This window comes from Argentina silus, assembly GCF_951799395.1.
Source record: "Argentina silus genome assembly, chromosome: 12".
Taxonomy (NCBI): domain Eukaryota; kingdom Metazoa; phylum Chordata; class Actinopteri; order Argentiniformes; family Argentinidae; genus Argentina; species Argentina silus.
Genome location: NC_139666.1, coordinates 2517946 through 2539524, shown reverse-complemented (window position 1 = coordinate 2539524; position 21579 = coordinate 2517946). Strand labels below are relative to the sequence as shown.

Below are 21579 nucleotides of genomic sequence, written 5' to 3'. Positions count from 1 at the left end.
TAGCTACTACTACAAACTACTTTTAATAGTCATGTTTTGAGAGTTGCATTTGTGTGCTGTATACTACATTGGTCAGATGGCAATAGTTTGTTTTTTGGGTGTAATACAACACATTAAAACAAGAGAAACCAACCTAATGCTATGACAGGGAACCATGGTATTTGGGCGCAGATATTTTGGCGGATCCATTCTGTGTACAAGAGCCAAGTCCAGTTAAAAGTGTGTCAATCCTTCCTAGTGTCCTGATTGCCTCAAGGCATGAGGACAAAGCATGTCTTTAGGGATGTTATTCATATTCCAATTCCCATGTAGGTGCTGAAACTGAAATGATGCTCTAAGAATGGTTTACACAAAGTGACCGTGAGATCCCTGTTGAACGTAGCTCTTCGACCCTGCTTAATGGATAGCTGGGTGGTGTGAAGAATGAACCCCTCTCTGTTAGTCGTCCACAGGCCCCCTTGAGACGCCATTACCCAATAACCCTGACCCAGGAACCTCTGTTTGGGTAGAGAGGAGAAGGAAAATGAAGAGGGGAGGTGTGTGTGTATGTGCTGACTTCAGCAAACATCTCAAGTGAAAGCCTTTGCCACATGAGGGGTTTATTAAGTAACTTCCTACATAGGAACTGAAATTTGGCCCCAGGACGGTGTCAATGTAAAGTGTAGACTGACACTGGAAGGCAGAACCAGTAAAATACAGGATTCAATTCTACCAGCTTGGACAACCGTAGGCGGACGTATCCTGATGGAGGTGAGTATGAGATCAGAGTGGCCAACGTGTTTGTTCAGTAGTCAAGGTCGGAATGTCACTGGTTGTGTAGACTGGATCTTAAGACACACAGATGCTCCAGTTGAATCAGACAATCAATATATGCGGAAAATGGCAATGGACAATAGAACGGCAACGTGCGTCATTTCCAGCAGGTAGACGCTTGCTGTGTTATCACCCTGAAACAGAACTGTCTGCCGTGCGTCCGGTAGTCTGCTGGGCGGCTGTCTCACCGCGGCGAGACGAGCAGGGAAGGGGAAAGGCACCACAGGGAGTGTTTCTGTTGGCCCACCCGACCTGCTCTCACGGCACGTCACACTCAATGTAGGGGATGTCACTGTAGCGGCTGTCTACCTCCATCCACTGCTGCACGGCCCGGGCCACTATCTCCTCAGACAGGCGCTGGGCGTACGCCAGCAGCGCCGGGTCCACCCGGGCCGGGTCCTCTGCCGACCTGGTCTCTGGGTGGACCGGGAGGTTCTTCTCACCCTGACGCTTCTTGGGCTTGCCGTCCGCCTTCTCCACTGAGTTGGCATTGTGGGTCGGATTGCTTTTCTTGGATTTGACGCATCCCATGATATCTAAATAATGTAACATGGATTTCAGAGAGTGCCAGTGGGAGAGAGTAGCTGGTGGGGGGGGCTGATGCCTAGGAGGCCGATGCTTGTCTGTACCGAGTGGTGCTCAAATTGTCCAGATGATCAGCCACGCTCCTGAGCTCATCATTGATACCTCCTTTGCGCTGTGGAGAAAGAGAGGATTTCAGTTATTTATTTTCCTTCAGAGCCAGCCTTAAAAATACCAGATGGCAGAGGCAACAATTTTCACAGTATCTTTCTCTCTGTTTCTGCATGTATAGCTATCTACTAACACACACTGCATAGGAAGCCAAGATTGCAGGCTACAAGAGTGACCTTGAAGTTAGTCCTAGGACAGCAGTGATTTGTGCTTATTTTCCTTCATCAGTGTGAAGCGTCACCCTTGATCTGGGTGTTGTTTTTGTCATTCTTGCTGCCAGTGTCTCAGAATGTTTATAAATAGACTGTCTTACTCCAGGTTGACTGATGTCATTAATGTGGTGTATGCCTCCATCTCATAAGAGGATCATGTTTTACAGTAAAATGCTTACATTGCATTTAAGATCATTTTTCCTTGGCTGCTATCAGTGTTTGAATTGTGTCTGTAACTCTGAATATTCTGAATGAATATGCCATCATTAAGTGTAGGGCCTAATATACGTGCGTATGGGAAGTTATTTGTAACATAAATTAATAAACAATATCTGTAAGCAATTAGTCAAGGTGCCAGTGTATCCCCACACGCATATTTGATTACATTGGGAAGGGTGACGTTTGACTAATGATAAATTAAGGACATTATAGTCTCACTATCAAAACATTTTATATGAAAAACTCAATGAAAAACGTTATGATAAGCGACATAGAATAGTCTGCGTTGAAATTAAAGGCGAGAAGAAACCATAAAGAGCTAAGATTATAGGCGAGAAGAAACGATCGACTAAATATGAACATAAATAATACATTTCATGAACTTGCTCAAGTTTAATACGTACCATCAAGAAAGCTGCTTTGCTCGGGTACACTGAGTTTCTCCTCCATGAATAGGCTACGCTACCATATCAACATTATCCAGAGAGAAAACACTCGTTACACACGATACTTTCCCCAAATGTTGGTTTTAATCCATAAATCCACGGTTTGTGCACCCTTTTATCACCAAACGTTTCCTCCATTAATAGGCTACGCTACCATATCAACATTATCCAGAGAGAAAATAGTTGTTTTCTCTTAAACGATACTTTCCCCCAAACGCTGGTTTTAATCCATAAGAACCAGATTTGTGAACGCTCTTATCACCAAACGTTTCGACAGACAGTTATTCCGTCTTTCATCGCTGGCTCGGATAGCAGCGAGGGCATCGGTCACAATACCTCAAAGTTGCTCCTGCAGCAAACTGGGCATCCGAATGTGTGCCATGGCTGTACCACACATCCTTTTAGCCTCATTCCACTAAATCCACAAATCGATTCAAGTTCTTGAAGAGAGGCAGTTGGATCCTTAAGTGCCCAACGAATGCATGGGCTGAGAAGCCATTTGCCATCATTCCTTCAGAAAGAATATTCCACATGAGTCGCTGCAATGATTGCCTATTTTACACTGTATTCTGGCAGCGGTGCGAGTCATGTACAAAAATAATGACATGTAAAACAGTAATGACAATAGACAGCAAACACGATTATGGAGGTAAATTGTGCGCATTCACCCTGGCTCGTTTTACTTGGAAGTACAATATCACCCCCGTGTGGCCCTTGACAAACTGTGACTGTCGGCCTACAGACATCAGCAGTGTAGCACTGACAGAGCCCAGACCCACACACACTTACCACAGTCTGTAGTGGTCTTGCAGTCTCTTAGGCCCTATTTGGAAATACGGCTCCGTTTGCGTTACTGCTTGCGTTACGGGTTGAACCTCTGCGAAGAGGTATGAGTCTTTCTGGAACATGAGGAGTGCTTGACCGGTCATCACACAGACCTGCTCCAGCTGTACACCCTCAATCGCTACATTATTTATCGCTACATTAACTATATAATACTCAACAATACTCTTACTGTCAATTTCCACATACATGGCTAAAGAGACTGTTTTGGAGTTGTTAGGATTGACATATTTCAAAATGTAGGCTACAAGTTTTTAAGTGTACGTGTGCTCTGGTCATAACAGTTGAATGTGTGAACCAGCAGCTGTGTGCTTTTCGGGTGAGCACGTTGCCACCTGTGCCATAAAGTTTATTACACAATGTAAGATATGCGATAGAGAAAGAGGACATAGGAAACTGGAAATAAAACTCAAATAGAATAGGTTGGCCTATATTGTGAAAGTCACGCAGGCTTAGTACTCATCGCCGTTCACATCAGTGCAATAGGATAGCATATTACTTGCTTACTTAGCACGTTGGCACATTTCGAATTTACTCGCAAATCAGGGTGACATAACATTTACAGTTTTTCTTGATTGCTTACACGATTTGTATGAAACTGAAGTTCACATGCCCACAACAATAACATACATGAGCACAACAGTAACATTTTCAGCAAAACAGTTACGCACCTGTAACAGTTCACACGAGACTCGTGTGACATAATACCCGAAATCTATTGAGTATTGAATTTTGTTGACAAACAAAACTGAATTATTCCTTAAAGCATATAGCTATTGCTCCCATTATAGTGAATCTACTCCATACATAAAAACTCATCCCTCACCAGTTCAACTAACTGTCTGAAATCACGAAAAAGGTCATCAGTGACGTAATATGTCTCCTGGCAGACTGGAGAGAATATATTACTGTCAATGTTTTTGTTGGCACCTTTTGTGTTCTACAGTCATGGCATTTTTAATGTAACAGGCGCAGTACTACCAAACTATATCGTACAAAGTGTTTCTGCTGAGTGAAATTAATACTGTATTTTTCACCTTTGTTTTCAGATGAAAGTTGTCCAACCTACAATGCATATTGATGGTTACGGTTAGGCCTAGTATTTAGTGTGTCATTATTAAATGAATGGTGGAGTGAGAGGTGACCAAGGATAGGCCTACTGAGACTTATAGTGCATTTCGCAAAAGAACTGTGGTGTTTTGATCAAAGTGGCAACTGTTTTGAAAAGTCTAATACTGTTTGAAGAAATGTGTTCAAGCAATCAAGAAAAAGTAGCATTTTTTTTTTTTTTTTTTTATCTAAATGACGTGAGTGTATCTCCCATTATAGGTTCGAACCCATAAGTGGTATCATATTACTTGCGTTAATTTAGTTTGTTTCTTTTCAGAGAGGGTTTTGTCAAGTTACTAGCCTATAAACATGAGCTGTAATCGTTTGCACGACATTGTACACATAATGTGGACTATATGCTATTTGATTGGGGTTATGTTTCTTGGGAGCACCCAACACCTACTTGTTCTCTAATTATGTTAGAAGCTGTCTGTTTTTGAGTATGTACAGGAAGTCACTTAACCTGTGCGTAATGTTGCGAATATTATTGACGTACACTGTACCGCACGATGGCACCAAATGTCTGGACTAAAACGTTGAATTGTTGCCTGTATATTACTTCAGTTCTTTTAGTTGTTTCCTCTGAATAAAGAAAACAGATGCACACCTGATATTGTCACTGCAGGTGCAAACGGAGTATGAATATGAAACTGTAAAGGACAACTCCATGCAACACTTGCAACACTTGCAAAAATGACCGGTATTAATAATCACTGACGTTTCGGTCAAGATACCGTCTTCAAAATGTAAATGCTTGTTGTTGTTTCCTTTCAAACAGGGATTAGTCTAAAGTTTATATCACAGTTTTTCTCGATTGCTTGAGCACATTTCTTGAAACAGCATTCAACTTTTCAAAACAGTTAACACTTTCCCTAAACATGTTTGCTAAAACCCCACTTTCTTTTGCAAAACGCACTACAACTCTTAAAACTTGGAATACATGTCTGAAAAGCAAATCAGTGCATCAAAACACTATCGTTTGTCATCTGAAAAAATTATTCCACCATTAATTTCGACACTAAATATAACCATCAATATGCATTGTGCAGGTTGGACAACATTCAATTGAAAACAAAGGTGAACAAATCACAGTAAGAATTTACCTTGTTTCTGCTTCTGTTACAGAGAATATAAATCGCTTTACTGATGTCAGTTGAACTGTTGAGCAATGTGAGTTTACATGTATGGACTAGAGATTCACTATAATGGGAGAAATGGCTATACGCTGTAAATAATTGTGTTTTATTTGTCAACACTTAGGCTACTCAATTGTGTTTCTTATTTGCGTGTCTTATGTAGTTGTGTGTCTTATGTAGTTCTGTTAACTGTTTTGTAGAAAGGTACTTAACATTTGCCATTTTGTGTGAAAGCAATGAGAACTGACTAACTGTTGTGTTAAAAAAAAACATCCATCTAATTGATGCGTAAAACCTATACAGTGTGAACTATGCTATTTTATTTGGGGCATGAATCGGGAGCACTGGACTTCGTTAAATGTTGATCTCGTTACCTGTTTATGAGCGTGTGAAGGGAGGGAAGCACAAATAACAGATGTTGCGAATATCATTGATTTGTCGCAGATAAAACAAAAATGTGTCTGGACTAAAAAGCTTTCGTTTCACCTGTGCGTATAGAATATTACTTATGTACCGCAAGATGGCACCAAAACAATATCTGGACTAAAACCCTACTGTACAACACAGTACTATATACTGTATGTATATGTATATCCGTGTATTCTAATGCAATTGTAGTTTGCATTCCTTTTCAGGAAATTTCGTAGCCTATGCATTTGGAAAATTAGAAATAATCTCGTGTATTGCCTATTGTGTTTTATGATTGGCTATATGAGTAGACTAATATCATGTGCAGAAACTTTTCCTTATGTATAAGGTATCTTCATTCCACAACTGTCAAACTGTGGATCTTTGGCATCCTCGTCGTGTTAAGTAGTCGAAGACACCCTAAAGTTTTCTTCACTCGACAAAGTGCTAACGGTAGTAAACACTTAATGAATAGTTCCTGTGACATAACAAGGTACGGTAAACGGTATACGGCGTCATTTGGATTATTGAAATTGTTGCTTGTTTTTAACATAGCTGTTGTTTAATATTGATGGAATGTTGATTAAAGAATAAGGCACTTGATTCATTTAATATGAAAAGTGATTCAAGTCATCCTGCCAACGTCTAAATGAATACACCGCCGATTAGCAAGGGAAGAGGCAGGGAAGAGGCAGGGAGAACGTGTGGGTTGAATGATCAGATGAACATGATGAAGCGAAGCCATAACCCCGATTAATGTAATTCCTGTAGTGTGGAAGAAAACGGACGGAATAACCTATAAATCAAGTTTCCCTCTTTTGCTGGCATTTCTACAGTGGCAGACAGTGGACTTGGCCTTATTTATGCAATTACCCGAAATTATAATTTGGCCATTTGCAGAACTGTCTTGTCTTTGATTGATAGTGTCGTTGTCTCCAAAATATTTCTATCCTCGCCATACCTCTTTAAGGTTTGAAAGAAAAATGCAGTTCACGTCTGTCCGTTTAATTCATTGTTGCCAGCCCAACCAATCATAGAATTTGACGACACAACAGAGAGGCTGAAGTTGCAGTATAAAAAGGGCTGCGGAATTAAAGTATGACAGCTATCAGTGTGGACCCTGAATTCAAACAGGTCATTCTGTTGTCCGCCGCAGACTGTATCTTGACATACTTAAGGAGCCTTTTTAGCAATCCTCGCACTATAGATCATGCATCTGACGCAGATTCTGATTTATCTGAGTTGTATGGTTGCTTTCGGTCCAGTGGGTCTTGGTGATCAAACGACGCACCATCAACCCTCGGTTACGGAAGACGGCGAACAGTGCTCGACGTGCGAGGTCCGACAGCAGATCAAAAATATGAGATTACACGCTATCAAGTCCCAAATTCTTAGCAAACTGCGACTCAAGCAAGCACCCAACATCAGCCGAGACGTTGTCAAGCAGCTCCTGCCCAAGGCACCGCCGTTGCAGCAACTTCTTGACCAGTACGATGTGCTTGGAGATGACAATAAGGACAATAATATGGAAGAAGATGATGAACATGCCATCACAGAAACTATCATGACGATGGCCACTGAACGTAAGTTTTACAGTTTTACACTCAGCACAATATGTGTCGCTTCAATATCCGTAATTGAATGATGAAAAGGCAGGCTTCAGTAGCGCATCGGTCGCCAGCAAAGTTGGTACGCATAGGACAGCTCGCCTCAATCTGTTCCCGTATACCGTGCACCCCTAAAACTCTAGGTTTATCAAATAAACAATATACCTCGAAAACATGTCGTGTCAAATTGAAATTAAACAGCTGTCGAATTTTACGCAGCAGTTGTTGGGTCATTACGCACGACCAAGCATAGGTTCTGCGACAGATTTTGAGGATCTAAAAGCAATGCCAAACTGTGTACAACTATGTAAGCCTGTTACCTATATAGATATATGTTTTAATATGTTGTCATTGTTCAATAATTGCTACAGTCTTGAAAAAAATATTCTGAAACGCTTGCCACAAACTGTCAATCTTGAGTTGTGTTTATATTAGGCTACTGATTTATATGGTTCACGAATTAAGAACTCTAGGCTACATTGCCATTACAAAGAATCCATTTCCGGCAGATTTCTATCAAAACTCTCTTTTTCTCTCCAGCTGAATCCATCGTCCAAGTAGAACGGAAACCCAAGTGTTGCTTTTTCTCCTTCAGTCCGAAGATCCAAGCGAGCCGCGTGGTCCGCGCGCAGCTCTGGGTGCACCTCCGGCCGGCGGACGACGTCACCACCGTGTTCCTCCAGATCTCCCGCCTGATGCCCGTCACTGACGGGAACAGACACATACGGATCCGCTCTCTAAAGATTGATGTGAATGCAGGAGTCAGCTCATGGCAAAGCATAGATGTGAAACAAGTGTTGACGGTGTGGCTGCGGCAGCCGGAGACCAACTGGGGGACCGAAATAAACGCGTTCGACTCGAAAGGAAATGATCTGGCCGTTACCTCTGCAGAAGCGGGAGAAGAGGGACTGGTGAGTTGAGTTTTACAGTGTATCGCATCAGAATCAGTCCCTAATCCTGTTGTCTCAGACAAGGACCTTTATATTTGGAATTCATCTATAACCAGACAACCCTTAGTTTTAGGCTAACACATTTTGGCAAAATAAGATGATGCTCATAGACGTGTGTGCCTCTTTCTGTCCAATGAGGTACCTTCTGGACATTATTTCAGACTTTTTAAGGGACCCTTTTAAGAACACCACCTGTGGCAAATTATTCCGTGTAATTTTAAATAGAACGTACTATAATGGTCTGGCCAGACTGATTTTACAATCCTTGCTCCAAAACACACATTGTTGGCTGACTATAATGAATTTATTGTAGTCATTTGGAAGAATCGCCCAGTGGTTTTGATATAATGTGTTTTTGTTTAGAGAACATCAATCAAGATTTGTACTGTTAAACATCTTGATTACAGTTCACCTGTGCTACACATTTCCCCCTGTCCATCAACCATTTCACAGACTATTACGTGATTACATAAAAGTTCACCTTATTCACACAACCCCAAATTCCAGAACGTCTTCTGTGTGACTGTGCAAATCAGAGTAATTGCCTCCACCCTCTGTTAGTATCATCACACGCTGCAGCTGGCACCCGTTTCTGCTGCAATTAGAATACATTAAGGGCTGTACTTAATCAAGCATTAAATTATCTAATGTCTTAAAAACTCCACAGTACCACGTTTGGTACCCACATTAGTTGGTACGGGGTCAGGAATGTTAGATTGGAGTTTAAACACATATTTCTGTTTTCCAATCTTTTTGTACTGACCATTAACTGTTTCATGCACTCACACATTCTGCATTGGTACACTTCTAGCTCCCGTTCATGGAGGTGAAGATCTCAGAGGGCCCTAAGCGCTCCAGGAGGGACTCAGGCCTGGACTGTGACGAGAACTCCCCAGAGTCCCGGTGCTGTCGTTATCCTCTCACAGTGGATTTTGAGGATTTTGGATGGGACTGGATTATTGCCCCCAAACGCTACAAGGCCAACTACTGCTCTGGAGAGTGTGAGTACATGCACCTGCAGAAGTACCCACACACCCACCTGGTGAACAAGGCCAACCCTCGAGGCACTGCAGGCCCCTGCTGCACCCCCACCAAGATGTCCCCCATCAACATGCTCTACTTCAACCGCAAGGAGCAAATCATCTATGGCAAAATCCCCTCCATGGTGGTGGACCGATGTGGCTGCTCGTGAGCATGAGCCCTGGGAGGGGGGGGGAGGGGGGGGCGTGGCCCAGTCTCCAACCCCGGACTTATGACAGACCCATCCACCATTACCAGAGCTTTCTGCATAACACAGTGCAATAGAGCCAGGATAGAGGCAACAGAAAGCAGCGCTCGTCAACGGACATGTCTGTTATTTTATTCTTTACTCCAATCACATTCTCGCCACAGAGGCCTAAAGGTCGGAAGGATGTAGGAAGACAACTCATGTTGGACTTGGCTGGTGGACGGAGCCACAATTACGACATTCTCCTACAAACCTTTGCGCTCCCATCACTTATGCAAACATACAGACAGAATATACACATATACACAGACACAGACATATTCATGTTTTGCAATAACCACCCCCACATACACGGACACACACACACTTACTTTATTTTTCTTTCTTTCTTACAGCTTATGCTTAACAGTCAGTGTGAAAATCACAATCAGCAATGTTTCAGAGTAAAACCAGGAATCCTCACGGACTTTTAAAAGGGCGCGAAAAACGTAAAACTCTCTAGCTGAGGACTCTGACCTGGCCTCCACTGCAGTGCCATACGGCCCATATACACACAACTGCAAAGCATCCTTATTCAACTCTTAATCATAGCTTTACCACCGTTCAACTGCCTGAACTGCCTGCACACTTGAATTATTCCTATCGTAAATCAACATGACTGGACAGGACGACTTGAACTGGAGGCACAATGAATGCAGTCTACACACGTAGATGTGTTTGAGACAGAGAAATCTATATAGATACGTATGAATGTTAAAATCACGCTAATGTCAACAAACACCACAGTTTGCACTATGGCAAACCAATAGAAAGAATTGGTTGCTACAAAAGTTGTAAAAAACTGATTTTTATATGTTTGCTAATTTGTATTGTATACGTATGCCATTGTTTTCATTAGGCTTTCTAAACCACTGTTGGTAAATGTATAAGACCACAAACTAGGAAGATAACTGTACAATAGCGACTCTATATACCTGTTAAACTAATAAAGGTGCTTGCTTATATGTTAAGTTCAGTTATTGCATCCAGTAGTTGGTATCTCAATGCCTTGAGTATGAGAGAGCACAGCCCTACAGTTTAAATCATATGGAGGTCATTTATAACATTCCTTTTATATCAGCATTGGGTCACAAGCCTCAGTCATGTAATTCTCTTCATATAATAAAATGAAGTTTCTCGTGATACACACATTGTAACTAACTAACTAACTAACCCTAAACATATTTGTCCAATTCACGCATAGGGTTCCAAATCTTATAAGATATATGAATGTATCACAACATTCTAAATGGCCAGTTTCATCTAGTCTGAGCCGTCGTCTGTACCGGGCGGGGACTGCCACTGTGTGCACTGCTAGTGCCGGCTCGAAGGGAGGGATGTAAAACGTAAACCAATTATATTATTTGTTGTATTTGATTGAGTTGTACTACCCAGAGTATAACCCGAGCAAGCATCTTATTGGACTATTACATTGAGCAGGTCTCTGTGAAGAAACCTAAACCCTATTTGATCACACCCATCGAAACTGAAACAGTGTGTGAGAGTAGAGAGGGCTGAATTTACGAAGAAATGACACAAACCTATTTTTTTACATGTTTGGGTGATGCTGATTTCAACTGCTGAAGCCAAAATTAGGGCTGTCAAGTTAATCACATTGTTTGTTGTGATTAATTACGAATGAGTCGCAACTTCTGTTTGGTCAAATTTAGCCCTAATTAAAGATGTTTTTATTGAAAAAGAACTCTACCTTGGTTCGTCAGGCTGCATACAGGAAAAAAAAATCAAAATCAGCTGAATCAGACACTTTTATTAGTATCTTCTCAGCCAATAACAATTCAGTCATGTGTAATAAAATTCTCTATAGCTGTGTAACTGGTTAAATAAAGTTAAATAAAATAAATAAATAAAACATGTTCTGACTTAAATAACATGGAGATAGGGGAGTAGATACAACATGACAAGCTACTGTACACAATGGGGATGGGGTGCATTGGTCTTCTCAGCTGGGAGTCACAACAACACAAATTCAAAGGGAATAAGTCCCCCATGTTTCTGATTGAATTACTGTACTATAGGAACTTGACTAACTGTCCAATCTCTTCAGGCTATGACAAGATCCTGGCCTGTATCAAAACATAAGGAGGTCTATGGCCATGTCCCTTAGAGGCAGCCTCCGTGTTTGAGGGTCAGATTGAACAAGGCGCTGCGCAGAGTCACTGATCTAGAAATCACTTGCAGCAAGATATAACCACAGATTGTTGCTCAGTGTCAGCCAATCTGCGCAGTGTCTTGCTGAGGCTGATCCACTCAAACGCGGAGAGCAACTTTGAGAACACCTTTGCTGGATGCTGCAAAGTTGTATGGCACTTCATCAGCGTGTCTGTTGGCGTGTCTTTCTCCATTCTTGCATGCTCTAACTACTTGAAAAATAAATCCATGCGTGTGCTAAGCAAAAATAAAATTATGGTACATTCCAAGGGTCAAAATTATGGTACATTCCAAGGGTCAAACATTATTTAATTGTTACAGAATTTTTGTAATCCCAGAAATTAACACATTCACTTAGACATCCCTAGCCAAAATACAAACTAAAATGCTTGAAGTTATGATTTTCAATGTACATGGCCTTGTGCAGGTGCAAGTATGGATGGATGGAGAGAGATTCCACCATATTCCTTACACTTCCTTTAAAGGCCCACTAAAGTGACTTTGATTTCTATATCAAATCATTTCTGGGTAAATGTTGGGTTACATACTTTAATTCTTTAGAATTCAAATGCTCAAAAAGAAGCAAGAAGTAGCTGTTTTGCTTATCACAATTTAATTTATCTCAATTAAGCCAGGAGACTGAAGGATTGACTGGGCGTAACACTCATTTTTGATTGGCAGTTTGTCTCATGAGCCATTCTTTTCTAGATTCAGTGTGTTTTAGCTGTCTGTAATGTTGACCAATTTGTTAGCAGCCTACACTGTTGCTGATTTATGCAGTATTTCTGTTAAATGTTTTGGTGAGTTACTTTGAAGCTAGCTTTGTAAAATTCTACTAAAGATAAGTTAGCAAACAGGTTGTTTTTCTAGCTTGCAAAACACAACACTGCTAGCTCAAACAACAACATCTAACTTCAGCTACATCATTTCCTTACCTTTGTGTTCTGAACAGTGTTGCTGCATTTTACCACAACATTCTAAGTGGCCAGTTTCATCTAGTCTCGGCTGTTATCTGTACCTGCCGAGCTGACAGTGTGCCCACTGCTAGTGCTGGCTGGTCATGAGCAGGTTTGTGGTGACGGACGCAAAACTTCTTAAATCACACTCATCGAAAACTGAGCATTTGAGGCTTTAGTTGGCCTTTAAATCCATGATGGGGAATGTACGAGTGCACACTTTAAGAAAAGGGTAGAGATCGGATCACAACTCTGGTTAAAGTTATCATCCCCTGTCAAAGTTGGCAGCCACTGAACGTCTGAGAAATAATGTTGGGTTCTTGATTGACTGACTGACTGCCTTTGTGAATACAGGCCCAGATCATAGAATGGCAAACATTAATGCTACGTATTGTTTGCTAGCTAATATTGTGAATGTAACCCTCACCTCAGAATGCTTTGATGTCTAGATAACGTTTGAGAGTACTAGCACCAAGTTGTCTTTTGCCTGCAATGGTGAGAGGAATTCGCAGGCAGCATGTTCAGAGCCACAGGCTCCAAGTCAGCCACTCTGTAGTTATGTTACAAGTTTCTTTTTTGCCATGAAATGATTGCGATGACCGTCCACAGTAACTAGTAAAGTCCACTGATTAGCAAGGGATACAATTCTGTTAAAAATGAATCAAGCACTAAAATACACATTGGTATAACTTTGATGGGTCCTGTCAGTAGGTTTTCAATGAAAACAGCGTCCTTGAGGCAAATGTTGGTGGGACACAGCAACAGTAATTTAAAAGGGGGGTGGGACATTGGGAATGGGATTTTGCAAACAGTCAACTGGTTTCAACTGGTGTATGTATAAATATAATGAGATAAACACTCATAATAGCTAATTACCAATTATCAACACAAACTAATGTGTTGTAGGTGTAATTTACGCCAACTTCTCTGAATCTGCTTTTCCAGCTTGCAGTCAGGGATGTAGCAAGCAGTCTAATGAGAGGATGTGAACTCTGTAGGTTCAGACAGCTTGACTTATTAGACTGATGGCTTCATGGAGGCTTCACTTCCGCCCAGTAGAGGGCGAACTGAGCACTGTCTGATAGTGACTTCCTTTCCTGCTGTGAGTTGGATGGCTGCCATAACGATTAGGTGGGCCTCCAGCAGACGGGTGCAGTGGATCTAGAGATGTTTTTTCCTTGAGAGTTAACTTGTTTTGAAAACGATCCCTTTCCTATTGCTATGCACACACCTTAAAGGCTTATTAAATGTAAAAAAATGGCGTTTTAGGTGACAAACACACGTTTTTTGCCGACAAAGACAGGCCCCAGAAAACGATATCCTATGCACTTACAAGGTTTTCCAGCACACTCAGCTTTGCCTCTTGCTACAGTACAGTACAGTTGATTGGTCTGGTAAACAACATACACTGGCCACTAGGCAGGCTGTTTAGAATTCACATCTCCTCTCAAACAGCCGAATACCTACTCTGAGAGCAGAATGTCAAACTAATATATGAAAACACATCATATTCTGCTTATGTTTTAAACCTTTTCAATACACTTTTGAAAAACCCAGGCTTTCATTTTAGCCAGTGTGTTGCGAGCTGTACTAGGTGAGATAAAGTGTAATAACTTTATTACACTGTCGTAGCCTAGTACAGTCTCATTAGGAGGGAGGCCCAGGTTCAGTGTCAGCTAGAGCTGTGTGTTCTATCCCCTGTTCACCACAATATCTTTATACCAGCACAGTGCTGCCATCATAACTCACACAAGTAATCAAGGTCTTGGATAATTAGCCTGGCTATTAGAAACATAGCCATAACTTTCACCCTACCAAAATCAACATCAATAAAAGGAAACATTGGTGAGCTCAGAAATCACAAACTGCGCAAAGGCCTTGTGGACAGATGACACAAAGATTAACATGTACCAGAGTGATGGCAAGAGTGAAGTGTGGAGAAAAAAAGGAACTGCCCAACATCCACAGCATACCTTCTCATCTGTGAAACATGGTGGAGGGGGTGTTATGGCTTGGGCATGTATGGCATCCACTGGAACTGGCTCACTTGTCTTCATTGATGATGTAACTGCTGACGGCAGCAGCAGAATGTATTCTGAAGTGTACAGAAACATCTTGTCAGCCCAAGTACAAGAAAATGCTTTCAAAGTCATTGGACGGCGCTTCATCATACAGCAGGACAATAACCCAAAACATACTGCCATGGCAACTAGAGTGTTTTTCAGGGCCAAAAAGTGGATGCAAGGATTGTCAACCACAGACTGCATATGCTTCACTGTCTCAGTACTTACACAGGGCACTGTATGTGTGATTATCTTCAATTTGCTTACAAAAAAGATGGTAATGTTACCATTAGAATGCAGGACCTATAACCTTGGCCTATACCCAAATGCAAAGCTAGGCTGTTTTTCTAAATGCAGTTCACTATAATGTCCACTCTGAAGACTAGGTATTTGGCTGTTAGAAGGTGTGAATCCTAAACAACCTGCCCAGTGGTGAGTGTATGTTGTTTACCAGACCAACAAACTGTACTGTACTGTAGCAGGAGTCAAAGCTCAGTGTGCTGGAAAACCTTGTCAGTGCATAGGATATCGTTTTCTGGTGATCAGTGAAATTTCCTGTCTTTTTCAGCGATAAAATGTCACTTAAAATGTATTTCTTTTGCATTGAAGCTCTGATATTGACATTGATTGACATTTACTTGTTCTATGCCAAATGGGAATTTCACATGTTCAGTGCACTGCACATTGCTAGTTATTTTTTCCGTAACAGGTTTGGCCATCAATTAAATTGTCAAAGTTATATTTTATTCCCCAAAACACATACAAGTGCACTGTGACAAAAAATACTATTAGAATAACTGCAGCTGTTTTGTTGCCAAACTCTGTGATGATGATTTATCTCAGCCCTCCCCAAGACGAACTTCTGGTACATTCCGCTCCACTCACGAGTGTCAACAAACACGCGTCTGCTCAAGCTGCCGTGACACTGACAGAAGTTAGAAGGACATCTGATCTGTCTCTGAAATTAATGGATATACAGTGCCCTCCATAAGTACTGGAAAGAGGAAGCATGTTGGCTTATTTTAGCTCTATACTCCAACAGTTGAAATATAACAATTACTATTAGATTAGATTAGATTAGATTAGATTCAACTTTATTGTCATTGTGCAGAGTACAAGTACAGAGACAACGAAATGCAGTTAGCGTCTAACCAGAAGTGCAAAAAAGCAGAAAGGTGCAGTGTGTGTATGGGGTCAAAGCAGTGATTCATAAAACATATAAAAAAAACATGAGTGTGTGAAATAATAAAATGATTGTCCATATCTGTGTTGTTTGTTATTATTGTCCAGTTAATTCCATTGTGAAGTAATAATGCATTGTCCATGGTCAGTTCATTCCATTGTAAAGTACTAATGCATGTGTGTACGTGCACGCATGCGCTCCAATATGTGCCGGGGGTTCAGATGATTGTGTTGAAACAGTCTGTGTATGTGACTGAAGAACTGGGTTCACCATTTATAATTTATACATTTCTGGTTAGTCAGGTGTGTTCCGTCACATTGTGTGTTCAGGCATAAGGGAACTGTCAATGTCTAGTATTGACTATAGGCTTTGCATTTACCTTTGGCGTCTGATATTGGTCTCTGTCAATATGAGAGCTAAAGAGATGTCAATGAATGTCAAGGAAGCCATTATGAGGCTAAAATATCTGACTTTACCAAAATCAACAGTTTGTAACATCATTAAAAAGAAAAAGAAAGCACTGGTGAGCTGAGCAATCGCAAACGAGCTGGTAGGCAACGGAAGACTTCCACAGTGGATGATTGAAGAACGCTCACCAACTGTCCAACAACTGTCCCACAGATCAGGAACACTCTACAGGAGGTAGGCATGAATGTGTCAGAGACTAGCATCCTCAGAATATGTCACCAGCCGAACTGCAGAGGCTTCACTGCAAGGTGCAAACCACTAGTTATCCTCTAAAAGGATGGTCAGGTTACAGTTTGTTAAAAAGTAGCTAAAAGCCTGCAGAAGTCTGGAAAACGGTCTTGTGAACAGATAAGATGAATATTATCATGTACCAGAAGAAGAAGAAAGTTTGGAGAAAGACGGTTGTCTTTGTTTTACGATAAACCTTCACCATCTAGTGCACCAGTAATGAACCTGTGCTCCTGTGCTCCTGACTATCTTTAAAAACAAAGGCTAATTTTACTGCATCAAAGATTGCTATAAAACATAATGCCGTAAATGACGAAATCTTAATCAAGTGGTTGATTGCGATGGTCGACAATGGAATGCAAAGCTTTGAAAAAGCTCTGGTCCCGATCCCCAAGGTCCAACCGATCCCCAAGGTTAAATCCAGAATGGCGTGATTGTCAAATCTATATTTTCGGATTCCTTGATCATCGATAGCATTCAAAGCATCTAGCATCTACAAAATAGTAACAAGTGCTATAATGACATTATTCTGTCTGACGATAAAGCAATTGAAATGCCATTTTTTCCCCAAGTATGGTGCGCCACATCCTACCCTGGTGCAACTTTTCCAAGGGCCCATGTGTGAATATCATATTAGCATATTTTGTGAAGACGACACCCATCTCTTGGAGCCAATTGCAAGTGAACGCAGAGGTGTTTGTGCACCATATCGTCACATTTGAAATTGGTCAAGAGCGCAAGTCGGGCTCAAACCATCTGAGGTCTGAGCCTGACGTGCGCTCTCAAGACCACTCTCTTCAATGGTGGTCAAAATATTTTGTCTGATTGACTTCAAAATTCATGTGCCCCCTGTCACAGTAAGTAACATTTGGGAATATTTGACTTTTTTTAAAACCCTTTCAATTCATACCCAAGAAAACAATCTTAATTGCAAGCAAACTCCTTTTACTTCCATGTTATTCAGGTCCAAGAAAATGATCTAAATTGCTTAACCTCACTTTTGTGAAGCATGAGGGTAAGCTCTCCTGGTGCCAGGTTAGTGTAGATGCTAGATGAACAGGAGGCTTGGACTGAGCATTGTTACATCTGTCACAGAGAGACTCCAGAGAACTGCAGCCGCCAACGACATTCCGCTTCTGACAGGTGAGGAAGTGAGAGTGAGAAAACGGCGAAAAGGTTTGGGAGTGCAGGAGGGGGAGAGCCCATAGGTGTCTGGAGACGATGTTATGGGACTGGAGGTTTACTGCTGGGCCCAGGATTCCCCCTACATCTGGGAACCGGGGTTGGGGTGGGGGGCCAAGAACAAGGGGGAATAGGGACCAGGTGCTGTTGAAAACATCTGGAGCCTCAAGACAGACGGGTGAGAGACACTGAGTAAGAGAAAAAAAAACATCCATCTGGCGAAACGCTCTCAGTCCTTGACAGGTCCCCTCTGAGGCAAAAAGGAACGTCCTCACCAGGTACATGGTTTCATAGTGATGAGAAGGGATGTAGTTGTCAAAGTCTCACTAAAGTGACATGATCAAGTCTGTCTGAACAGCAAAAAAACACATGCAATTTGAACTTTTGAATTCTGTTTTTGACCATATTCGTATGTGGTATTTGGATCAGATGTGTGAACTTGGAGCACAATGTGACATTTCTCTCTCAGACACGCACAACAACACAAACTCTTAAAGGAATGAGTTAACATCTGAATGTATACCATGCATCACTTACCCTGCAAGATTTCCAGGTATGCCAGCAGAATCAAGCACACTTCTGGAAAGCTTGCTTCTTTTGCAGTGCGTCAGCCTTGGGAAGCCGACTGTTGGCCTCTTTTGCCACCTGTCACTATGAGAAATCAAGCAATGTGAGATAATGGGAGATGAAGAAATTGATGATGAGAAACTGAGCTGGATCCGAAGGTTCACGGTGTACTCTGTGCACGTGTCAGCGAAATAAGTGCTCTGTGTCATGACTATATACACAGTGCCCTGCGTAAGTCAGGACCAAATAGGTGTCAATGAAAGTCAAGGGGGAAAAAAATATCAGAAACATAGCACAGCAATCGCAAAGGGGCTGGTAGGCCAAGGAAGACTTCTATAGTGGATGACCTAATAATGCTCACCATAATTAAGAAACACCCAAAAACAACTGTCCCACACATCTGGAACGCTCTCCAGGAGGTTGGCGTGAATGCATCAGAGACTACCAGCCTTCACTGCAAGTGGTGGTTGCTAGTTATCCTCAAAAAGGATGGTCAGGTTATAGTTTGCTAAAAAAAGTACCTAAAAAGCCTGCAGAGGTGTGGAAAAAGATCTTGTGGACAGATAAGATGAATATTATCACGTACCAGAGTGATTGCTCGAGGAACCTTTGGAGAAAAAAAGATCTGTCCAAGATTTACAGCATCTCACCACCACATCTGTGAGACATGGTGGTGTTATGGTTTTGGCGTGTATAGTTACCACTAGAACTGGCTAACTTGTCTTAATTGATGATGCAACTGCTAATGGCAGCAGCAGAATATATGTGTATAGAAACATTGTGTCTGCTCGAGTACAAGCAAATGCCTCTAAATTCATTGGATGGCGCTTCATCAGAATCACCTATTGTATAAAAAATACATTTTATTTTGCTAGCAAACATAACACCCTGACACCTGTCTCCAAAAATGACGAGTGTGTCCAACGGTGCAATCCTGTCTATTGGAGAGGGCGTTGCTAACTGTTAGCCTGTGCTGTGGGTAGGAAAGTAGAAAACACTGTACGGGAGAGGATTTTACTACTGGCCTATGAGGACAACTCAGGGTAAGATTATACTGCATTAAAAGCTCTCGACGTTCAGATTGAAAGTCTCACATTTTACGCTCTCCACCACCTCCAACCTACCACCTCCTTACATTCTTTGTTTTTTGTACCTTCGCTCAACTTTTATTTCTCGTTGGATACGGACCCCGTGTCCCGTATCGTTTGGCATGGTCTCCTCAAACAGGCCTGGACTGCAGTTTGACTATCCATTCTGCTCCTGGACATACTTATGTGTCAAGACAATTAGACACTGGCAGGGAGGTACAGCAAAGCTGGGCCATGTAATCTCCTGAAAAAAAAGAAGACTTACGAAGCCTCACGATCCTCATACTGCTTACAAGATACTGTACCTGCAGGTCACTCACATGTCCAGCAGAGGAGGAGAATCCGAGGCCATCTGAAAGGTTGTTCAGGAAAGTCTCACTCATAAGAAAGCAATGAAAAGTAATAAAAGGCTCCAGACAGCGGCTGTGGGGAGCCAGGCGTCCAGCTGTTGGAGGCTACCTGTCGTCAGTCCTGAATGATTTATCCGCCCCGTCCACACGGTGCTTGCTTTTTCACTTAGGGGAAGAATCAGTACTTCTGTCCCAAAACTAAACTGACCTCTGTGGCACCATCGCATGATTAATGACATTGTAAAGCCACTGGAAGTCGGAGATGGGATTTTTTGGGGGTGTCCATTCAAGAATTTTAAAAAAATATATCCGAATTGATAGTTCGCTTTTCCTTTCCTATACAGCAACCATGTTTATAAAATGTCTCAATATCAATCATCGTTCACAAGGAGGAATGACATAAATGTGGCTTAAAAACAGCCAAGGTCCAAGGCTATTCTCAGGGGGCAGCAGACTGACAATGATGGAGGATAGATGTTCCTCTGAGGAGACCACAAAATGTCTGGATTATGGAAACCGCCAGTCTCCCAGTGTCATTCCTCTGCAGTTCCGACAGCCGGATGAAGAGGAATATCAGGTATCTGTCCGATGATATATTTTGACATCTCAAAATAATATTGATGAGAACTTTTTAGAGAGTAGTACATAGAATCATGGGCGCCTAACTTTGCTGTAGGTTTGTGTGTGTGGGTGTTTTTTGTTTAAAGAAATCTCTATTTTTATGTAGTGTCTTCAGCAAGTATTCAACCCCTGGACTTTTTCCACATTTCGTTGTGGCAGGTAGCCTGGAGGTTAAAGAGGCCGGCCAGCAACTGGAAGGTTGCTGGTTCGATCCCCGCTCCAGGAGGGATCTGGATGTGAGCTGGTGACTGGAGGGTTACTGGCATCATATCCAGGTCCCTACCACTGCCGTTGTGCCCTTGAGCAAGGCACTTAACCCCGAATTGCTCCAGGGGCGCTGACTTGGCTGACCCTGTGCCCAGAGCCCAGCGCTCTGTTCTCCCTGGGGGGGTGTGCACGTGTGTTGTCTCGGAGGGGGTGTGTGCAGTGCGTGTGTGTTGTCTCGGGGGGGGGTGTGTGCAAAAAGACCCATTCCAACAATTGATTGCATGGCAAATAAACAGTCTTTCTTTCTTTTTTTCTTTCAACCTGATTTTAAAATGTATTTAAGAAAAAAATGTTGTCACTGATCTACACAAAATACCACATAATGTCAAAGGGATTATTTTTGTTCATGTTTTCCGTTTACAAGTTAATTAAACATGAAAATCTGAAATGTCTTGAGTCAATAAATATTCTTGATATATTCTTTGCTATGACACTCCTAAGACTAGCCCAAATGCAAAAATGTCTTCAAGTTGAATTGAGTCCATCTGAGTGCAAGAGTAATAGTTCGGAATGTGGTTTCGGAAAGAATATCTTGGTTTTTATAGGGTCTCTGATTTGCATAGGAATCAATTACACACTGTGTGGATCAGGTTGTCATTACAAACTGAGCAAATGGAGAGAAACACAACTGCTCAGGAATGCTACCCTGAGGTCAAATCTCCAAAGTCGAATGGCTGAGAGGGAAAAGCAGGGGTATTTTGTGTAGATCAGTGAAAAAAAAATCTAAATTAAA

General features: G+C 41.8%; 2 protein-coding genes across 2 annotated transcripts; one reads left to right on the top strand and one right to left on the bottom strand.

Moving 5' to 3' along the window:
• Positions 1–1071: 1071 nt before the first annotated feature.
• On the bottom strand, positions 1072–1344 carry akap19 (A-kinase anchoring protein 19; the record flags this gene model as incomplete). The annotated part of the gene is made up of 1 exon (XM_083682575.1): positions 1072–1344. One exon carries the CDS (start codon positions 1342–1344, stop codon positions 1072–1074), a length of 273 nt encoding a protein of 90 aa, XP_083538701.1.
• A 5746-nt stretch (positions 1345–7090) lies between these two features.
• Positions 7091–9629, top strand: mstnb (myostatin b; the record flags this gene model as incomplete). Its single annotated transcript, XM_083681686.1, has 3 exons — positions 7091–7463; positions 8028–8398; positions 9249–9629. The coding sequence occupies 3 exons, from the start codon at positions 7091–7093 to the stop codon at positions 9627–9629; spliced, it is 1125 nt and encodes a 374-aa protein (XP_083537812.1).
• Between the last annotated feature and the right edge of the window lie 11950 nt (positions 9630–21579).